Source organism: Pseudorca crassidens, chromosome 7, assembly GCF_039906515.1.
Source record: "Pseudorca crassidens isolate mPseCra1 chromosome 7, mPseCra1.hap1, whole genome shotgun sequence".
Lineage (NCBI taxonomy): Eukaryota > Metazoa > Chordata > Mammalia > Artiodactyla > Delphinidae > Pseudorca > Pseudorca crassidens.
The window spans coordinates 97,767,701-97,790,898 of NC_090302.1; the positions used below are offsets into that span (position 1 = coordinate 97,767,701).

Sequence of the window (23,198 nt, forward strand, 5' to 3'; positions counted from 1 at the left end):
CACCTGCATGGCTCTTGTTTAGAAATTCTTCCTCTAATAACAATGGATCATCTTGCTCCAACTTGATGATTACATCCGGTTTTGTAAAATAATACCCTGTAAATGGGAAATAATATGGCATTTAGATCAGCTGAACTGGCTTTAATGCACATGAATGTGAAGGAAGGAATAGTTATAGGAGTAGCAAAGTTATGGTGCTCATTTGACCTTTCCTTTGGAGAGGAAACTACAATATAGTTTTCTTCTGAATCTAAAAAGGAATTGATCTCATTAAAGCCCTGAATCATAAGGATACATAACATTGAGTCTACATGTACAGAGGTTTAAATGAGGCTCTGCACAGGAACTTCCAATCATGACCATCATGGTGTAAGAGGAATAATGGTACAAGCCAATCAACTGGAAACCATACAAAATCAATAAAATAATGACCTTTAGGGATTACACATGAGACAATGGCACTGGAAAACAAGGACCTCTGAGAGAAGGGAAAGAAACAGAATTTCTAGGTTATGGTACAGAAAGAAGACACCAAATCACAGCCTGCTGAACTACAGAATGCAAAGTTCAGAGTTCAGGAAAGCCAAAACAATTAGAATTTCTGGAGTAAAATATTTCAGAGGAAAGAGGTATGCTGAGAGAGAGGCAGGAAGCTCTAACAGAAAGGTCACCTTGAGTATAATTTGTACATTCATATAAGAAAGCTTCCAACAATGCAGGAAAAAGAACCCAAACACAATAGGTGGAAAAATTCCCAAGCATACACAGAGACAGGATGTTTGGAAAGAGTGGAAAGATCTTCTACTATGTGAGGTATTAGATGCTCTGTATCCAAGAGTATTATTGTCCTACTACTGTGACCAAGTTAGTCTTAAAGAATGCTCTAGACCTGAAATAACAAGCAAATACTGAGTTAATTTAAATGATTTACTTGAATTAAATTACATTAGGGGTTTCCCTGGTGGCGCAGTGGTTGAGAGTCCACCTGCCGACGCAGGGGACACGGGTTCGTGCCCTGGTCCGGGAAGATCCCACATGCCGCGGAACGGCTAGGCCTGTGAGCCATGGCCGCTGAGTCTGCGCCTCTGGAGCCTGTGCTCCGCAACGGGAGAGGCCACAACAGTGAGAGGCCCGCGTACCGCAAAAAAAAAAAAAAAAAAAAAAAAATTACATTAGAAGCAAGCACTGAAAGGATTAAAATTATTCTCAACTAATTTACTACTCCCCCAAAAAATGCCCCAAAGAATTTAAACAAATATCACAAAATCTAGCAGTCAACAATGCAAAAGTCACAATATGTAGCACACTATCAAAAATGACTAAGTATGGGGCGGGGAGCAGGAGACAAGATGGCGGAGTAGAAGAACTTGAGCTCACCTCCTCTCATGAAAACATCAAAATCACAACTGCAATCAACCATTGACAAAAAAGACTTGAACCTACCAAACAAGATATTCTACACCCAAAGACAAAGAAGAAGCCAAAACGAGACGGTTGGAGGGGAGCTTCTGTGATATAATCAAATCCCATGCTCACTGGGTAGGTGGCCTACAAACTGGAAAATAATTATATCGCAGAGGTTTTCCCACAGGAGTGAGAATTCTGAGCCCCACGTCAGGCTCCCAAGTCTGTGGGTCTGGCATCAGGAGGAGGCGCTGCCAGAGCATTTGGCTTTGAACACTAGTGGGGCTTGAGTGCAGGAGCTCCAAAGGACTGGAGGAAACAGAGATTCCATTCTTGGAGGACACACACAAGGTTTCACGTGCACTAGGAACCAGGGCAAAGCAGTGACTCCATAGGAGCCTGTGCCAGATATAGCTGTGGGTCTTGGGGGGTTTCTTGGAGAAGCGGGGGTTGGCCGTGACTGTCTGTGGGGCCAAGTACACTGCTGGCGGAGGCCTCAAGAAATAATCATCACCATCAGCTCTTCGGGAGATCGTCATCTTGGCACCGACAGCTGGCCCCAACCAACAGCCTACAGGCTCCAGTGCAGGGATGCCTCGGGCCAAACAACTAACAAGGTGGGAACACAGCCTCACCCACCAGCAGACAGGCTGCCTACAGTCTTCCTAACCCCACAGCTGCCTCTAAACAAACCCCCTGACAAGGCCCTGACCACCAGAGGGACAAGACCCAGCTCCACCCACCAGTGGGCAGGCACCAGTCTCTCCAACCAGGAAGCCTACACAAGTCTCTGGAGCAACCTCACCGACCAGGGGGCAGACACCAGAAGCAAAAGGAACTACAGTCCTGCAAACTGAGGAATGGAGACCACAAACACAGAAAGTTAGATAAAATAAGACAGCAGAGAAGTATGGCCCAGACAAAGGAAGAAGATAAAACCACAGAATAACAACTAAGTGAAATAGAGATAGCCAACGTAACTGGAAAAGAATACAGAGTAATGATAATAAAGATGATCCAAGATCTTGGGAAAAGAATGAGGCACAGATGAAGAAGATAGAAGAAATGTTTAATAATGCACTAGAAGCTTTGAGAAGGGAGTTGAACAATACAATAACTGAAATATAAATACATGAGAAGGAATCAATAGCAGGAAAAATGAGGCAGACTAACAAATAAGTGAGCTGGAAGACAGATTGTTGGAAATCACTGCTGCAGAACAGATAAAGAAAAAAGAATGCAAAGAAATGAGAACAGTCTAAGAGACCTCTGGGACAACATTATATGCACCAATATTCGCATTATAGGGGTTCCAGAAGAACAGAGAGAGAAAGGAAGGGCCTGAGAAAATATTTGAAGAGATAATAACTGAAGATTTCCCTAACATGGGAAAGGAAACAGTCACCCAAGTCCAGGAACTGCAGAGGCCCAGTCAGGAAAAACCCAAGGAGGAACACACTGAGACACACATTAATCAAATTGACAAAAATTAAAGACAATGAGAAAGTATTAACAGCAACAAGGATAAGCAACAAATAACATACAACAAAATTCCCATAAAGTTATGAGCTGATTTTTCAGCAGAAACTCTGCAGGCCAGAAGTGAGTGGTATGATATACTGAAAGCGATGAAAGGGAAGAATCTACAACCAAGAATCCTCTACCCAGCAAGGCTCTCGTTCAGATTCAATGGAGAAATCAAAAGCTTTACAGACAAGCAAAACCTGAGAGAATCAGCACCGCCAAACTACCTTTACAACAAATGCTAAAGGAACTTCTCCAGATGGAAAGAAAAAGTCACAACTAGAAACAAGAAACAAGAAAATTATTAATGGAAAAGTTCACTGGTAAAGGCAAACAGTAAAGGTAGGAAATCATCCACACAGAAATGATATCAAAGCCAGCAACTGTGAGAAGAGGATGGTACAAATGTAGGATATTGGAAATGCATTTGAAATTAAAAGACCAGCAGCTTAAAACAATCTTGTTTATATACAGACTTCTATATCAAAACCTCATGGTAACCATAAACTGAAAATCTACAATAGAGACACACACACAAAAGAAGACAAAGCAAGGCAAACACAACTCTAAAGATAGTCATCAAATCACCAAAGAGAAAAGAGGAAGGGAAGAAAAAAGCCCCACAAACACAAATTCAAAACAATTAACAAAATGGCAATAAGAACATACATATAGATATGCTCCACCCAAAAGACTTATAGGCTGGCTGAATGGATACAAAAACAAGACCCATATATATGCTGTCTACAAAAAACCCACTTCAGACCTAGGGACACATACAGACTGAAAGTGAAGGAATGGAAAAAGATATTCCAAGCAAATGGAAATCAAAAGAAAGCTGGAGTACCAATCTTCTTATCAGACAAAATAGTCTTTAAAATAAAGACTGTTACAAAAGGACAAATAAGGACACTGAATAATGATCAAGGGATTAATCCAAGAAGAAGATATAAAAATTATAAATATATATGCCCTAACATAGGAGCAACTTGATATATAAGGCAAATACTAACAGCCATAAAAGGAGAAATCAACAGTAACACATAATAGTGGGAGATTTCAATGCCACTATTATTAAACCCCACCTTCAAAGGACAGATCAACCACACAGAAAATCACTAAGGAAACACAAGTCTTAAATGACTTCGTTGATATTTATAAGACATTTCCATCTCACAGCAGAATACACATTCTTCTCAAGGGCACACAGAACAATCTCCAGGATAGATCACATCTTGGGTCACAAATCAAGCCTCTGAAAATTTAAGAAGATTTACATCATAGCAAGCATCTCCTCCAACCACAGTGCTATGAGATTAGAAATCCACTACAAGGAAAAAAACTGTAAAAAACACAAACACATGGAGGATAAACAATATATTACTAAACAACCAATGGATCACTGAAGAAATCAAAGAGGAAATAAAAAAATACTTTGACACAAATGAAAATGAAAACATGACGATCTGAAACGTGGGAGGCAGCAAAAGCAGTTCTAAGGGGGAAGTTCATAGCAATACAACCTTACCACAGGAAAGGAAAATCTCAAATATTAACAACCTAATATTACACCAAAAGCAACTAGAGAAAGAACAAACAAATTCCAAAGGTAGCATAAGGAAAGAAATAATAAAGATTAGAGCAGAAATAAATGAAAGAGAGATTGAGAAAACAATAGAAAAGGTCAATGAAACTAAAAGCTGGTTCTCTGAAAAGATAAAAAATTGGTAAACCTTTAGCCAGACTCATCAAGAAAAAAAGGGAGAGGGCTCAAATCAATAAAATTAGAAAAGAAAAAGGAGTTACAACTCACACCATAGAAACACAAAGGATCTATAAGAGACTACTACAAGCAACTATATGCCAATAAAATGGACAACCTAGAAGTAATGGACAAATTCTTAGAAAGGTACAATCTCCCAAGACTGAACCAGGAAGAAATAGAAAATATAAACAGACCAATCACAAGTACTGAAATTGAAACTGTGGTTAAAAAATTTCCAAGAAACAAAAGTCCAGGACCAGATGGCTTCACAGGCGAATTCCATCAACATTTAGAGAAGAGATAACACCTATCCTTCCGGAACTCTTCCAAAAATTGCAGAGGAGGGAATACTCCCAAACTTGTTCTATGAGGCCACCATCACCCCGATACCAAAATGAGACAAAGACACCACAAAAAAAGAAAATTACAGGCCAATATCACTGATGAACATAGATGCAAAAATACTCAACAAAATACTAAAAAAACGAATTCAACAATACATTAAAAGGATCATACACAATGACCAAGTGGGATTTATCCCAGGGATGCAAGAATTCTTCAATATGCACAAATCAATCAGTATGACACACCACATTAACAAATGTAAGAATAAAAACTGTATCATCATCTCAACAGAACAGAAAAAGCTTTCGACAAAATTCAGCACCCATTTATTATAAAAATTCTCCAAATGTGGGCATAGAGGAAACCTACCTCAACATAATAAAGGCCATATATGACAAGCCCACAGCTAACATCATTCTCAACCATGAAAAGTTGAAAGCATTTCTTCTAAGATCATGAACAAGACAAGGATCTCCAGTCTTGCCACTTTTATTCACTTTTACAGTTTTGGAAGTCCTAGCCATTGCAATCAGAGAAGAAAAAGAAACAAAAGGAATCCAAATTGGAAAAGAAGAAGTAAAACTGTCACTGTTCACAAATGACACGATATTATACATAGAAAATCCTAAAGATGCTAAAAGAAAACTACCAGAGCTAATCAGTGAATTTGGAAAGGTTGCAGGATACAAAATTGATGCACAGCAATCTCTTGCATTCCTATACACTAACAATGAAAGATCAGAAAGAGAAGTTAAGGAAACAATCCCATTCACCATCACATCAAAAAGAATAAAATACCTAGGAATAAACCTACCTAAGGAAGCAAAAGACCTGTACTCTGAAAACTATAAGACGCTGATGAAAGAAAGTAAAGATGACACAAACAGATGGAAATATATACCATGCTGTTGGATTGGAAGAAACAATATTATCAAAACGACTATTCTACCCAATGCAATCTACAGATCCAATGCAATCCGTATCAAATTATCAATGGCATTTTTCACAGAACTAGAAGAAAAAAATTGAAAATTTGTGTGGAGACAAAAAAGACCCTGAATAGCCAAAGCAATTCTGAGAAAGAAAAACAGAGCTGGAGGAATCAGGCTCCCTGACTTCAGACTATCCTACAAAGCTACAGTCATCAAAACAGTATGGTACTGGCACAAAAACAGAAATATAGATAAATGGAACAGGACAGAAAGCCCAGAAATAAACCCACACAACTATGGTCAATTAATCTACAACAATGGAGGCCAGAACATACAATGGACAAAAGACAACCTCTTCAATAAATGGTGCTGGGAAAACTGGATAGCAACATGTAAAAAGAATGACACTAGAACATTCTTTAACACCACAGACAAAAATAAACTCAAAACGGATTAAAGACCTAAATGTAAGGCCAGATACTATAAAACTCTTAGAGGAAAACACAGGCAGACACTCTTTGGCATAAATTGCAGCAACATCTATTTAGATCCACCTCCTAGAGTAATAAAAATAAAAACAGATATAAACAAATGGGACCTAATTAAACTTAAAACCTTTTGCACAGCACAGGAAACCATAAACAAAACAAAAAGACAACCTACAGAATGAGATAAAATATTTGCAAAGAAAGCAACTGACAAAGGATTAATCTCCAAAATATACAAACAGCTCATGCAGCTCAATATCAAAAAACCTCACAAAACAGAACAATCAATAAATGGGCAAAAGATGTAAATAGACATTTCTCCAAAGAAGACATACAGATGGCCAAAAAGCACAGGAAAAGATGCTCAACATCCCTAATTATTAGAGAAATGCAAATCAAAACTACAATGATGTATCACCTCACACCAGTCAGACTGGCCATCATCAAAAAGTCTATGAACAATAAATGCTGGAGAGGGTGTGGAGAAAAGGGAACCCTCCTCCATTGTCAGTGGTAATGTAATTTGGTACAAGCACTGTGGAGAACACTGTGGAGGTTTCTTGAAAACCTAAAAATACAACTACCATATGACCCAGCAATCCCACTCTTGGGCATATAACCGGAGAAAACCATAATTTAAAAAGATACATGCATCCCAATGTTCACTGCAGCACTATTTACAATAGCCAAGACAAGGAAGCAACCTAAGTGTCCATCAACAGAGGAATGGATAAAGATGCAGTGCATATCTACCGTGGAATATTACTCAGCCATAAAAAAGAATAAACTAATGCCATTTGTAACATTTGTAGCAAAAAGAATAAAATAATGCCATTTGCAGATGGACCTAGAGATTATCACACTAAGTGAAGTCAGACAGAGAAAGATAAATATTACATGATATCCTTACATGTGGAATCTAAAAAAATGATGTAAGTGAACTTATTTACAAAACAGAAACAGACTCATAAATTTGAAAACAAATTTATGGTTACCAAAGGGGAAAGGCGGGGGAGGGACTAGTTAGGAGTTTGGGATTAACATATACACACTACTATATATCAAATAAACAAGGATATACTTTATAGTACAGGGAACTCTACTCAATATTCTATAATAATCTATATGGAAAAAGAATCTGAAAAAGAATGCTTATATGAATATTTAAAACTAAATCACTCTGCTGTACCTTGAAACTACTACAACATTATAAATCAACTATACCCCAGTATAAAATTAAAATTAAATTTTAAAAAAATGACCAAGTATGAAAAGAAGGAAAACATGATTCATGACCAGGAAACAAGTCAATCAATGGGACAGAACAAAAAATGTCATCTGAGATTAAATTTGCTTCCAAGGACCTCAAAGCTGCTATTCTAATACACTCCATAGGTTAAAGAAGATAGAGAAAAACATGAACATGTTGAGAAAACAGTGTTAAAACAAAAGTCCAGAACTGAACTTCAAGGCAGGACAATATACTCCCTGGAGGGGAGAAAAACACTAAAAGACTCCAAAGGGTTTTGTTAAAAGGATTACCAATATTTACATCAGATAAAAACTGACATAGATCTCTTTAATAAGACATGTAGGTTCTCATGTGCTTTTGCACTCATTTTGTTATGTTCCAATCATATACTTATTTGGAAACTGCATTGTTTGCTTGTGAATGGTGCAAAAGGCTAATACCTTAGTGTCGTTATGGCAGCTTTTGACCTCAAAGGCACTCTGAGAAGGTCACTGGGACTCCCAAGTCAAAGGGCCATATGGTCCTAATAGACCTGCCATATTCAGTGCCTTCAGGAATTCCTCATTAATTTCAAAGGGCACCCGGCCAACTGAGCATTCTATTACTCTAGTGGTTCTTAAGTTGTGATTCTGGGGTGACATATGAGAATCTGCATTTCTAACAAATTTTCCCAGATGATTCAAAAGTCTAATATTAGAGTCTAATATTAATATTAGAATGTCTAATGTTCTGGGGTGACATATGAGAATCTGCATTTCTAACAAATTTTCCCAGATGATTCAAAAGTCTAATATTAATATTAGAATGGCAAACATTTCTGTTCCCCTGTGACTTATTCTAAATGGCAGCTTTTAAAAAAAAGTCAGTATGTCCAAACATGAGATTTTCAAACTGTTCATGCTTATCTTACAAATTCAGTACATTATTCTTACTAACTTTCTCTGCTAAATAAAGGACCTAAAATTAAGTATTAACTTTCACCTGCCCCAATCAATTTAGGTTCCTCTTGTCTCCCCAAACCAGTGTCTGGAATCCTGAGCAAACTCAAAGTCCTAGTACTTATCCAAAAATATAAATGACACTTTTAGACAAATGAATAAATAAAACCCATTGCCAGCTGACCAGATCTAAAAGAAAAGTTAAGTCATCTGGATTTTAAAAAATTATACCAAGTGTAAATATGAATCTACACAAAAGAAATAAAGAGAAAAGTAAATGGATAATATATAAATAAAACACATTGTTCTTGTTTTAAAAATATATTAAAGTGCAAATAACATTTTATAAGAAAAAAACAAGGTATTATGTGGATTATAAGATATGTAGAAGTAAAATAAATGACAACAAGAACACAAAGGATGAAAGACAGAAAAGGAAAATATTCTGTAATAACAAAGTTGAAGTAACAAGATATTTGAAGGCAGACTGACACTTCAGAGATGTATATTTAGAAACCACTAAAAATACAAACAAGTATATCTCAGAAGCCAAAAGTGGTTAAAGGAGATTCATTAAAAATAAGTAGTTAAGGGAATTCCCTGGTGGTCCAGTGCTTAGGACTTGTGCTTTCACTGCTGAGGGCCCAGGTTCAATCCCTGGTCAGGGAACTGAGATCCTGCATGCCACACAGTGCAGCCAAAGAAAAAAAAAAAAGGTGGGGGTGGGGGGGAACGAGTTAATCACAGAGAAGGTAGGAAAGAGGGGGGAAAAAAAGACAAAAAACTAGAAGGTAAACAGCAAGAAGGTTTCAAATTCAACCACAAAGATAGTATTAAATATAAGTGATATGAACATTTTGCTAAAACACAAAAATTGTCAGAGCTAATAAAAAGTAAAACAAACATACTCTCTTAGAAACTGACTGTGAATGTAAAGACACAAGTTAGAAATAAAAGGACAGAAAAACTATATATCACACGAAGCACACAATAAGCAAATGATAGTCTGACTGACTATACAGTACCAAACAAAATTCAGGAAAAGAAATACTACCAGGAATAAAAATAAACAATGGAAAATGCTAAAAGGGAAAATTCATCAGGAGGATGTAACAATCCTAAGTGCTTTGCCACTTAAAAACAGAGCTTCAAAATGCCTGAAGCAAATCTTGTTAAGAAAGATAACACACAAATTATACTTAGATACTCACATTCCTTTCTCAATATTTAATAAAACAAGTAGATAAGATATTAAAAGGATATAGAAGCCTTCAGCAATATGATCAGCCCACTGGAACTAATCCCCATCAAGAAAAAGTACTCTTTTCAGTCACATATGGAACATTCCCCAGGATCATATGCTAGGCCCTAAGACAAATTTCAATACATTCAGTAAGACTGAACCATGCATGAAATATTATCCAGAGTGACACACAAACAAAGGATATAAAAATTATAACAATAAGAAATTATGAAACAAATAGTTGGAAAGTAAACAAATTCTACAAAACCAATGGATCAAACAAGAAATCACTGGACATTTTAAAAAATATCTTGGATTAAATGAAAATAAAAACACAACATCAAAACTTGTGTGATGCAGCTAAAGCAGTTTTCAAAGGAAAATATAGTGCCTTATGCTTACATTAAAAAAGCAAAACCGGGTGGCGCAGTGGTTAAGAATTCGCCTGTCAATGCAGGGGACACGGGTTCGAGCCCTGATCCAGGCAGATCCCACACACTGCAGAGCAACTAAGCCCATGTGCCACAACTACTGAGCCTGCGATCCACAACTACTGGGCCCACACGCCGCAACTACTGAAGCCTGTGCGCCTAGAGCCCGTGCTCCGCAACAAGAGAAGCCACCGCAATGAGAAGCCCGCGCACGACAACGAGAAGCCCACACAACACAACGAAGAGTAGGCCCCGCTTACTGCAACTAGAGAAAGGCTGCATGTGGCAACGAAGACCCAACGCAGCCAAAAATAATTAATTAAAAATAAATAAATAAAAATAATAAAGCAAAACCAAGTCTCAATTCATGAGCTTAAATTTTATCATAAAACAGCAAAGAAAGGAAGGGCAAGGTAAACCAAATCAGTATAGAAAATCCTAAGGTATCCAGAAATAAATAAGTAAACTTCTGAAAGTTAATAACCAGGTTCATCAAGGTTGCAGAATACAAGATAAATATGCAAAACTCAGCTGTATTTCTATGTACTAGCAATGAGCAATCCAAATATGAAATAAAGAAAACAATTCCATTTACAATAGCATCAAACAGAATAAAATACTTAGAATAGCTTTAACAAAAGTATAAACCTTGCCCATTTAAAGCAACAAAATATCATTGCAATAAATTTTAAAAGGCCTAAATAAATGGAAAGACAGATAATCTCAATGTTCATGGATCAGAAGAATTAAAGTTGTCAAGATGGCAATACTCCAGGAGTTGAGCTACAGTCGAACCCTCTCAAAATCTCAGCTCTACTCTTTTACAGAAATTGACAAACCAATCCTAAAATTATGGAAATGCAAGTTACCCAAAATAGCTAAAACAACCTTGATAAAGAAAAAACTTGGAGGGCTCACACTATTCAATTTCAATTACTCTGTTATAGAAAACACTCCTGTTTCTCATCTATATTACTGTCTCTACTCACAAAATACTTCTGTATTCTCAATACTACTTCACTGCTGGTCACTGAATGTGTAGAGGTTTTTCCCACTACCAGGCAACTGCAATACAAGCAAGGTGTCCTACATTCAATTCAGTTCTGACATATCTACTTGGAGTTTGCATCAGATCCCACAGGCTAGGAGTTCAGTCCCGCAAGATTGCCTCTCCTCACACTTTAGATGTCAATTACAAGTCCAGGTTGCTACCTGTGCTTCTGACCAGCTAGCTATAAATGGGAGGTTCCCACATCCTGGTCCTCAGGTTTAATTTGCTAGAATGGCTCACAGAACTCAGGAAAACAGTTTGCTTACTATTAATAGATTGCCAGGTTTATTACAAAGCATACAACTCAGAAACAGCCAGACAAAAAAGCTGCATAGGGCAAAGCTTCCATGCCCTGTCCAGGAGCATCAGCCTCCCACCACCTACAAGTGTTCACCAACAACAAAGCTCTCTGAACCCTAGAGTTCAGAAATTTTTATGGAGATTTCATTATGTAGGAATAACTGTTGTTAGTAATTACGTCAAGCCCTGGAGGTCTGGGGGTGGGCCTGAATGTCCCAACCCTCAAATCACTTGATTGGTATTCCTGGCAACAAGCCTACATCCTCAGGGGGTTTCCAAATGCTACCTCATTAACATGAACTATGGCATGGTTGAAAGGGGCTTGTTACCAATAACAAAAGACACCTCAATCTCTCTTACATTTAGGAAATCTCAAGGGATTTAGAACTCTGTGCCAGGAACAGGGATGAAGACCAAATTTTCTTTCTTATTATAAATCACAATATCATACTATACTATTAAGGTAGTACTGGTGTAAGAATAAACATTATAAAAATAAAAATAGAGACCAATGGAATAGAAGTGAGAGGACAGAAATAAACCCTTACATCTATGGACAACTGAATTTCAACAAGGGGGCTACAATTCAATCAGAAAAATATAGTCTTTTCAACAAATGATGTTGGAAAACACTTCACTATTCACATGCAAAAGAATAAAGTTGTAACACATACCATCTATAAAAATTAACTCAAAATGAATAACAGACCTGAATGTAGAAAAAAAAATTATAAAATATACAGAAAAAAATAGGAGTAAATGTTTTTGACTTTGAGTTAGGCAAAGTTTTCTGAGATTTGACAAAAAAGAGGAAAAGAGAAAATAGTCCAGCTGGATATTATCAAAATAAAAAACTTTTGCGATTCAAAGAGCTCCATGTAGAAAGTGAAAAGACAACTCATAGAATGGAAGAAAATATTTACAAAACATATAACTGATAGAGACTTGTATCCAGATTATATTAAAAAATCTTAAAAGTCAACAATGAAGACAAATAACCCAACTTATAAATGGAGAATGGGATGTGAACAGACATTTCTCCAAGGAATATACACAAACAGCTAATAAGCAATTAACACATTAAAATGCTCAAAATTAGAGAGATACAACTCATAACTATAATGAAATCCCACTTCACACTACACTTTTTTAGGAGGGCTAAAAAAAAAACAACAGACAGTAACAATTATGCAGGTACATGTGGAAAAACAGGAACCCTCATTCATTGCTGGTGGGGTGGTAAAAGAAGTACCACTGCTTTGAGAAGTTCTTTTGGCAGTTCCTAAAATTGTTAAAACAGAGTTACCATATCACCCAGTAATTCTACGCTAAGTATATACAAAGTAGAATGGAAAACTATGTGCACACAAAAACACAACTGGTCTAGCAGCATTATTCATTAACAGTCAAAATGGAAACAACCCAAAGCCCACCAACGGAAAAAAAAATGTGATATAGCCATAAAATCAAATACTACTTAACCAGAAATTGAATTTCATTACGGATACATATTATAACACTGATGAACCTTAAAAAGATCATGCTGGGCTTCCCTGGTGGCGCAGTGGTTGAGAGTCCACCTGCCGACGCAGGGGACACGGGTTCGTGCCCCGGTCTGGGAGGATCCCACATGCCATGGAGCGGCTGGGCCCGTGAGCCATGGCCACTGGGCCTGCGCGTCCAGAGCCTGTGCTCCACAATGGGAGAGGCCACAGCAGGGAGAGGCCCGCGTACCGCAAAATAAAAAAAAAAAAGATCATGCTAAGTAGAAGAAGCCGCTCAGAAAAAGCTATATATTTTGTATTCTACTTATATGAAACCTCCAAAATGGGGAAATCTCTATAGACATAGAGTAGATTAGTAGATTAGGGTTTCTTCTTGGGGTGATGAAAATATACTAAAACTAAATAGTGGTGATAGTTCCATATCTCTGTGAACATATTAAAAAATACTGAATTGTGGGGCTTCCCTGATGGCACAGTGGTTGACAGTCTGCCTGCCGATGCAGGGGACATGGGTTCCTGCCTCAGTCTGGGAAGATCCCACATGCCATGGAGCGGCTAGGCCCGTGAGCCATGGCCGCTGAGCCTGTGCGTCTGGAGCCTGTGCTCTGCAACGGGAGAGGCCACAACAGTGAGAGGCCCGCGTACCCGCCCCCCCACACACACACAAGATATATATATATACTGAATTGTGTAAATTAAAAGGGTGAACTTTTGGTACACGAATTCTACCTCAATCAAGTTGTTATTAAAAAAAAAATTCCAACAAAGAAAATTCCAGGTCCAGATTGCTTCTGTAATGAATTCTAGTATGAACTTTTAAGGAAGAAATTATATTAATTTTACAGCACTAGGAATAGAAAGAAAAGAAATAGGTGACAATGAGCAACTATTTAAGGCCTATGACTAATATCATACTTAGTTGTAAATAATAAATAAATTCTTCACATTAAATCCTGGCCTGTTCAAAAAAGAAATTAAAATGCATAGAGATTAGAAAAATATCTTTATTTACAAATCATATTATTTAACATATAAAATAGTCTAAGGAATCTTCAAGACATCTAGTAGAAGTAACAAGTGAAGTTAGCAAAACAGAGATAAACAACATCAATGAACATGAATTATAATTCTACTTAAATCCAAAAAAAAATTGGAAATTGAAGTTTTTAAAAGTATCATTACAGATAGCATCAAAAGATTTAAGGATACATCTCACAAAAAAGGCTGAAGATACGTAAGTGAAAACTGTAACACACTGCAAAGGAACATTAAATGCTAAGGAAAAGTAAGGACATTGTTCACACATCAGAAAATTCAATATTATTAGATGTAAATTTTCCCCCGAATCTTCTAAACATTCAACACAATCCTTATAAAACACCACTAGGGTTTCCAGAAAAAATAAAATTTTTTAAAATTTATAGGGAAAGAAAAACAAACTGTAATAGCCAAAAGAAAAAGTTAAGAGGACTTATTCCTTCTGATGTAAAAACTTACTGCATAGACAGATTAATCAAAATAGTGCATGACTAGTGCATACCTATTAAGATAGGTATTTAGATCAATAAACCAGAATGATATTGAGAGAAGCCTATGCATATATGTACAATTTATTTCAAAAGGTGCCAAGGCAACTGAATAGGAAAAGGATAACCAGTGAGCCAAGCAGACCTTTAGCTGCAAAAATGAATCACAATCTATATTTCACACCATTTACACAGATTAACCGGAAAAAGTCAAAGACTTAAATGTAAAATCTAAACCAAGGATATTTCTAGAAAAAAACAGAGGAGAAAATCTGAATAACCTCTGTTAGGCAAATTATGAAACAGGGGTGGGGGGAATAGAATAGGAAAGTAAAGGAAATGATAGATTGGACTTCATCAACATGAAAACCTTTTGCCCAACTGTTTCACAACTAAAAAGATCAACCACAGATTAGGAGAAAAAATTGTCAACATGTGTATCTTATAAAAGTGTATATAAAAGTGTATCTTATCAAGATTGTATAAAGAACTGTTTCAACTGAATTATAAGCTGAAAAACTCAACAAAACAAATGGGCTAAGGATCTGAACTTACTTTTTTAAAAGCTATGTGAATGAACAAGTAGCATACAAAAGTTGTTCATCGTCATTAGTCAAAGAGAAATGATAAATGAAACCCAAGTAGATACAACAGACCCCCACTAAAAGGATAAAAACTCATCGGGTTTACAACACAAAATGATGGTGAATATTTGGAGCAACAAGAATTACTATAAGTTACTAATGCCCACGTAAATGACACATGCACTTTAAAAACATTTGGCAGTTATTGTTTTCTTCTTCATATACAGGCATATGTCAGAGACACTGCAGGTGTGGTTGCAGATCACAGCAATACAGTGAATATCACAATAAAGTGAGCTGCACAAATTGTTTGGTTTCCCAATACATAGAAAATCTGTGTTTACACACAGAGTAGACTAGTAAGTTTGCAACAGCATTATGTCTTAAAAAACAATGTACATATCTTAATTTAAAATAACACTTTATTGCTAAAAAATGCTAACCATCACTGAGCCTGCAGTGCATGGTAATCTTGCTGGTGGAGGGTTTGCCTCAGTGTTGATGCTGCTGACTATTAATGGTGGTGGTTACTGAAGGCTGGGGTGGCTGTGGCAGTTTCTTAAAACAAGACAACAATGAAGTTTGTCACATCAATTGACTCTTCCTTTCATGAATTATTTCTCCGTAATATGCAAAGCGAATTGACAGCATTTTACAGACAGTAAAACTTCTTTCGAAACTAGTCAATCCTCTCAAACCCTGCTACTACTTTATTAACTAAATGTGTAATATTCTAAATCCTTTGTTGTCCTTTGAAGGATCTTCAGAGTGTCTTCATCAGTAGATTCCATCTCAAGAAACCACTTTCTTTGCTCCTTCAAGAAGCAACTCCTCATCCATTAAATTTTTATCATGGGATTGCAGTAGCTCAGTCACATCTTCAGGATCTGCTTCTAATTCTGATTCTTCTGCTTCTTCCACCCATCTGCAGTCACTTCCTACACTCAAGTTTGGAACCGCTCAAAGTCATCCATAATGACTGGAATCAACTTCTTCCAAACTCCTGTTCAGGCTGATATTGTAAACTCCTCCCATGAATCACAAATGTTCTTAATGTCATCTAGAATGGTCAATCCTTTCCAGAAGGTTCTCAATTGACTCTGCCCAGACCCACAGAGGAATCATTATCTATGGCAGCCATAGCTTTACAAAATATATTTTTTAAATAATAAGACTTGAAAGTCAAAACAACTCAACACATGGGCTGCAGAATGGATGTTGTGTTAGCAAGCATAAATATACTAATCACATTGTACATCTCCATCAGAGCTCTTGAGTGACCAGGTGCATAACCAATGAGCATGTTTTGAAAGAAATCCTTTTTCTGAGCAGTAGGTCTAACAATAGGCTTAAAATACTCAGTAAATCATGTTGTCAACATATGTGCTGTCATCCAGGCTTCGTTGTTTCATTTCCAGAGCACAGGCAAAGTAAATTCAGCATAATTCCTAAGGCCCCTAGAATTCCTGGAATGGTAAATGAGCCCTGGATTTAAATTAAAGTCACCAGCTGCATTAGCTCGCAACAAGAGAGTCCTTGAAGCTTTGAAGCCAGGCATTGACTTCTCCTCTCTACGTATGAAAGTCCTAGATGGCATTTTTTCCAATAGAAGATCTACATCTTTCATCTACATTAAAACTCTGTTGTGTCATGTAGCCACCTTCATTAATCATCTTAACTAGATCTTCTGGATAACTTGCTGCAGCTTTTCCATCAGCACTTGCTGCTCCCCCTTGCACGTTCATCTTATAGAGATGGCTTCTTTCCTTAACCCTCATGAACCAACCTATAATAGATTCAAACTCTTCTGCAGGTTGCTTGCCTCTCTCAGCCTTTACAGAATTGAAGAGAGTTAGGACCTTGCCCTGGATTACACTTTGGCTTAAGGGAATGTTGTTTGACCTTTTATCCAAGACACTAAAATATTCTCCATATCAGTAATCAGGCTGTTTCACTTTCTTATCATTCATGTGTTCACTCGAGTTATCACTTTCATTTTCCTTCAAGAACTTTTCTTTTGCATTCACAACTTGGCTAACTGGTGCAATCAGCCTAGCTTTCAGAATATCTCGGCTTTCAACATGCCTTCCTTACTAATAATTTCTATTTTTTAATTTAAAGTAAGTGGCATGTAACTCTTCCTTTCATTTGAACACTTACAAGCCATTGCAGGGTTATTAATTGGCCTAATTTCAATATTATTATGTCTCAGGAAATAGGAGGCCTGAAGAGAAAGAGAGAGATGGGGGAATGGCCAGTCAGCGGAGCAGTCAAAACACACACATATTTATCAATCAAGTTTGCCATCTCATACGGGTGCAATTCATGGTGCCCCAAAACAATTACAACAGATCACCATAACAAGTATAACAATGAAAGAGTTTGAAATGTTGTGAGAATTACCAAAACATGACACAGAGACACAAAGTGAGCAAATGCTGTTTGAAAACTGCCAGCAATAGACGTGGTTGGACCCAAGGGGCTGCCACAAACTTTCCATTTGTAACAAAAAGTAACAGCTGAGAAGCCCAATAAAGTAAAGCACGATAAAACCAGGTTTTCCTGTAGGTATACATAAGACCCAGGAAACAACAACTAGGGTCTTTACACAAAGGTATGAAAACATAGCCACACACAGACTTGGACTTAAATATTCATAGCACCTTTGCTTATGATAGCACCAAAGCAAAGAGGACCTCATGTCTTATCAACAACTGAAAATACACGCCAAAGAACGAAACATTACTCATCACTATAAAGAATAAATACAGACACACACAACAATATCCATGAATCTCCAAAGAATTATGCTAAGGGAAAGAAGCCATACAGACAGTATATAAAGTGTGATTCCATTTATATGAACTTTCAAAAAAGGCAAAAGTATTGAAATAGAAAGAGGATCAGTGATTATCATAAAATGGGTGGGAAGAGAGGACTGACTGAGAAAGGCCATAAGGAAAATTTTCACATGATAGAAATACCTGTATGATTTTGGTGGTATAGCCGTACACATTTTTCAAAAGTCACTGAATTATACATAGAAACTTGTTGAATTTTATTTTCTGTTAATTATACCTCAATATAGATGATTTTTTAAAAAAACAGGAGAAGAAACAGAAAATCAAATACACTGTAGGCAGTCGCATGATAAAGTAGGCTCACCCAATGAGACAAGGTGGCTGTAGTTCTCCAGCATCACATCTCTGTACAGGGTCCTCTGAGCAGAGCTCATACACTGCCACTCCTCCAGGGTAAACTCCACAGTCACGTCCTTGAATGACACTGATGTCTGTGAAAGCACATTTCTCATCAATCTGAAGAATTCAAAATTAGGTGACATGGATAATACCTTTGGAATGTAAGATGAAAACTGAAATTTTTTCACATTATGAAAAATCAAAAATATCTGACAGTACACACATTATCTGTGATGTCCTAGGGAAGCAGGCATTTTCCGAGTTTTGGCTCTGCCTTTAAATTCCATCCAAAATTTGATCACTTCAAAGTACAACTGCTAATATCACCATTTCTTGAAAGGATTACTGAAAGTCCTGCTATATCATTTATTTCCACCACTATCTCACTAGAGCCCACTCTCAGAGTTATTATTAAATTATAAGTCAGGTCATGTCTTTTCTCAGCTCAAAATTCTCTAAACAACCTAGTAAACAGAGATAAATATTGAATTCATAGATTAGGAGATTCAGTATGATGGAGATTGTCAGTTCTCCACAAAGAAATCTATAGATTCAATGAAATCATAATCAAAAGCTTACCAGGATTTTTAGAATCACAAGTTAATTCTAATATTTACATAGAAAGCAAACAACCTAGAATATGAAAACAGTTTTGAAAAAGAACAAAGTCAGAGGACTGATATTACTTGATTTCAAGACATACCATAGAGCTTAACACAAAGAAAGTGTGTGATATTAATGAAAATGAAACACAGAGATCAAAAGAAAAAGTATAAAAATGATATATACAAACATAATGCACACACACAATTATTTAATTTAGGTGTCTGGGCAATTCAATGGAGAAAGTATATTCTGACACAAATCATGTTAGACTAAAAAACTCCATTAGAAAAATAATAACAATAACCTTGATTCATACTTTCCACCACAAAAAATAATTAATTCCAACTGATCAAGACCTCAATGAATATGCTTTCTGTTTAGATTTTAGAGTCACGTGAATATATCACCTATCTAAAAAAGAAATTGACAGCTGGTGTACTGAAGTTGGAACCAGCAAAACGGTTGAGTGCATACTCCCTCAACTCAGTATTTAGAACATACTAACAGTACAAATTTCCAAGCCCAACAGCAGGCTCTGAAATTCTAGATTTATGACAGGGCCGACCCGTTAACAACGTTTGGTTGTTTTCTGATCAGCATTCCCTGTGTTAAGTAGAAAGTTTAAATATATGAAAACAGAAATTATTGATGTAACAACAAATAGAAGAGAAAACTATCAAAAAGGTCATGAAAATACATTGCAAAAACAGACAAAAATGTACAATTTTCTCTGAAAATAATAAAAAAAATAGAAAACCAGACTAGATCCATGACTGTTTAAATAAAGTGACTCAGTAATCTACATCAACACACAAAAAGCAGATGTACTCACAAAGTCCAGTTCTAGAGGTGAGTTTCAGGAAGTCTATAACAGATGATTTTCTCATATGAAATAGACACAGAGAGAGACAGAGAGAGAGAGAGAGAGAGAGAGAAAGGATAAAAGAAGGAAGGGGGAAGGGAAAGGAGAGGAGAGGAGAAAAAAGCAGAAAGAGCCCCAAAGACTAATATAACCAAGATACCACAGTTAGTCAGGGACATAAGAAAACAAAATTATAGGGTAATGTAGTGTGTGAATACAGAATAAAAGTTCAAATATGATAATAGCAAAAAGATGTCAGTTACAAATTTAAAACGAAAAAGGCTCACACCCACTATCAAGTAGGGTCTATACAAGAATTCAAGAGTAAGTTAACATTCTAAAATCCATTTAAGCTACTTGCTACCTCTAATATTTGGAGATTAAAAAAAATAAGCTGTAGCTTTACTCCAACAGATACAAAAAGGTATTCGATATAATTCAGGGTACATTCATGACCCAAGTAAAACTGATTATAAAAGGGAAATAACTTACACTGATACAAGATGTGTAACAGAATCTGAGAGCAATCTAAAATCAAGAGTTGAATCTATCATACCACTAACAGGGGGATGAATAAAGCGCTCACCTCAGATATGTTCATTTTCAGTAGGTCTTGGGAGAGTGTAGAGGATGGTGAAGATTCAGCTGGGGGGGACAGAAAGAGGAAAAGGTCAGAACACCTGGCCTGCCTTATAGTTCCTACATTCACCTCCCAATCACCTCAGCAGCCCAGCTGAGGGGCAGCCTCCCTAAGGACTCACTTTGGCCCTTGAAAAGGCAAGGGAAGTACCCTGTGGAAGCACCACTTGTCCATCTTCCAGTTTGAAATGATCATGGGGCTTAAACCTACCACTTCTCAGTTGGTAAAAATAATTTTTTTTACTAATTTAAACAATACAAACAAAAAACTAACATACTAAAATACACCAAAGAACGACACGTTTCATTGGTGTAGAAGAAAAGACACTGCCTGCATCCTTACTTTGTTTTCCTAGCAATATTGTTTACCCCTGGAGTTAGAAAATCCACAGGAAGCCCAGTAAAAAGGATGGCAAGCTTTAAGACAATTTTTAAAAACATTATTGAAGTGGGCTGCATTTTCTCAAAAGGGACTCTTGATAAGTTTCTTCTGATGACTGAACGGTATGAACGACTGTTCGACTCCTGGCTCTGTCACATTCCGGGTGGGCCTGGAGAAGTCACAGGCGCTCTCAAACTCAGGACCACCTCACCACCCTGAGACTCAGATCCGCTTTTTGCTTAACGTGTGTTTAATGCAGATGCTCATACCGCTATCACGAGATAATTGGGAGGCTTCTGTAAACCACCCAAGGAAAAGAACAAAGTGTCTTCTGAACAACATCTACTGTCACTTTTTCGGCGGTTAGTACCTGGCACTTGCCTCTTTTTCCAAATGACACCACATCGAATTCTAAGAACAACGCCAGGAAGCAGGCATTATTCATAGCCTCCTTTGCAGACCTGACTCGTCCCCAGGTTACTTCTCCCGCCCACAGTACCGGTGACACGGCTGTAACTGACCGGGTCTCTCCCGCTCCAGAGCAGGGCTGCCCAGTACACTCTCCGCCCGCGCTTTCTGGCCCGCTCACGGCCAGCGTGACCACCGCGCCTTCCCTCCCACTGTCCGCCCCGGCGTCCCCCCGTCAGATGCAGGCGGGGCCGGGCTTTCCATCCCCACAAGCACCGTCCCCGCTCCTAACGGGTCTCAGCGCCACCTGCCCCCGAGACTACAAGGCCCGAACCGGGATCGCCCCACCCACCTTCCCAGGGCCGACGTCCAGGCCAGACCCGGGCACTGCAGTCCCGCCTGGACCAGAAGGCCCGAGACGTACCCCGTATCCCGCCACGAGAACGCCGCTCTCAGCAAAGCTCCGGGCCACGCGAAGTTCCCGTCTCCACCGTGCAGATCCCGCACCTGCGAGGGCCGAAGCTCCAGGCTCTTCACACCACGAGGCCTGCGAGGGCGGAAGAGATGAGGCGGGGCCTATGTTGCACAGGCGCAGAGGAAGCCCCAGAAACCAGGAGGGCTGTGGAGGGAGAAAGACTACATTTCCCGTCGCTCCCCGCGCCCTGGGGTGTCTTGAACAGAGCAATCCATTTATTGCAGCAGAGTAGAAATACGGGGGAAATGCTTGTTCCGTGGTCCTGGGTTCTCCGAGACCCCGGATTGGGTGTTTCTCCGCACTGTGGTTCTTGAACTATCTCCATACCTGGCCTATGTGGGTGTACCAAGGCAAGCAGGTAAAGGTCATGACTGATACCAGATTCTCCAGATTGGTAGATCCTGATAGTCCCGAGAAAATATCCTCCTAATGGAATAGAATTTTCCGTCTCTGCATTAATTAACCTACTTGGCATCAAGGGGGCGTCCTTTGTGAAAGACAAATAGCGTATTTTCTCAAAAGTGAGTTCACTGGTTTAGTCATAATGGGACAGACTTCTTTTTCATTTACTGCAATTTTGAAACCAAGTAGGACGCTACAGGGCTCTTCTGGATACAAAAGCCCTTCCCTGTCCCTTGCATCTTTGTAGGAAAAAGGTTTCAGCTCCTAGACCATCGCTGAGTTCCAAAGGACAGATTCAAACAGTTACTAACCAGGGAACGGAGGGAGTGCAGAAGCAAAGAGAAGCAGTCAAGAAACAATACTGCAGCTATAAAACAGGGACCTGGTTCCTCTTCAAGGGATTATACATAAAATATCTTTGAGTTTTGCTGCAGGATCTAAAGCCCCCTCTCTGCAGGAGGATGGTAACTTCAGGTTGAGCACAATATTCCTGAAGAGCACCCAGTCACCTCATCACCAACCAAAGTAGATACCATGCAGGCTCCGACCCCAAATATGCCTATAAAACTCTTTCCTCAAAATCATCTAGGAGTTCAGGTCTTTTGAGCATGAGCCACCTGTTCATTCTCCTTGCTTGACCACTGCAGTAAATCTTTACCTGCTCCAAACATCAATGTTTTGGTCTGTTTGGCCTTACTGTGCATCAGGTACATGAACTTGCATTTGGCAATGATTTTCTAGGTAAAAATGCCTGACCTTCTAACACTAAATCTAAATATGACAGTATAATGCACTGATAGCCCAACCATGTTTGTTTTATGCAAATTAGATGGCCCTCCTCATGACATAGGCCTAGCAAAATACTCAATATACTTTGCAAGTATTTTTTTCATACACCACCAATTCTGATCTGAGCAAGGCTGTTGAAAAATCATT

General features: G+C 38.1%; 1 protein-coding gene across 1 annotated transcript in view; it reads right to left on the minus strand.

Annotated features, from left to right (window-relative positions):
- LOC137228092 (zinc finger protein 25-like) overlaps positions 1–21,964 on the minus strand; it is a 37,681-nt gene extending 15,717 nt beyond the window's left edge. Inside the window, exons 1-4 of the mRNA XM_067745054.1 lie at positions 21,810–21,964; positions 20,543–20,601; positions 18,454–18,605; positions 4–96 (exon numbers count right to left, since the gene is read on the minus strand). Of these exons, the coding sequence (XP_067601155.1) occupies positions 4–96; positions 18,454–18,601 (241 nt within the window). The 5' untranslated portion in view covers positions 18,602–18,605; positions 20,543–20,601; positions 21,810–21,964. The remainder of the gene's footprint in view (positions 1–3; positions 97–18,453; positions 18,606–20,542; positions 20,602–21,809) is intronic.
- Positions 21,965–23,198: the final 1,234 nt, after the last annotated feature.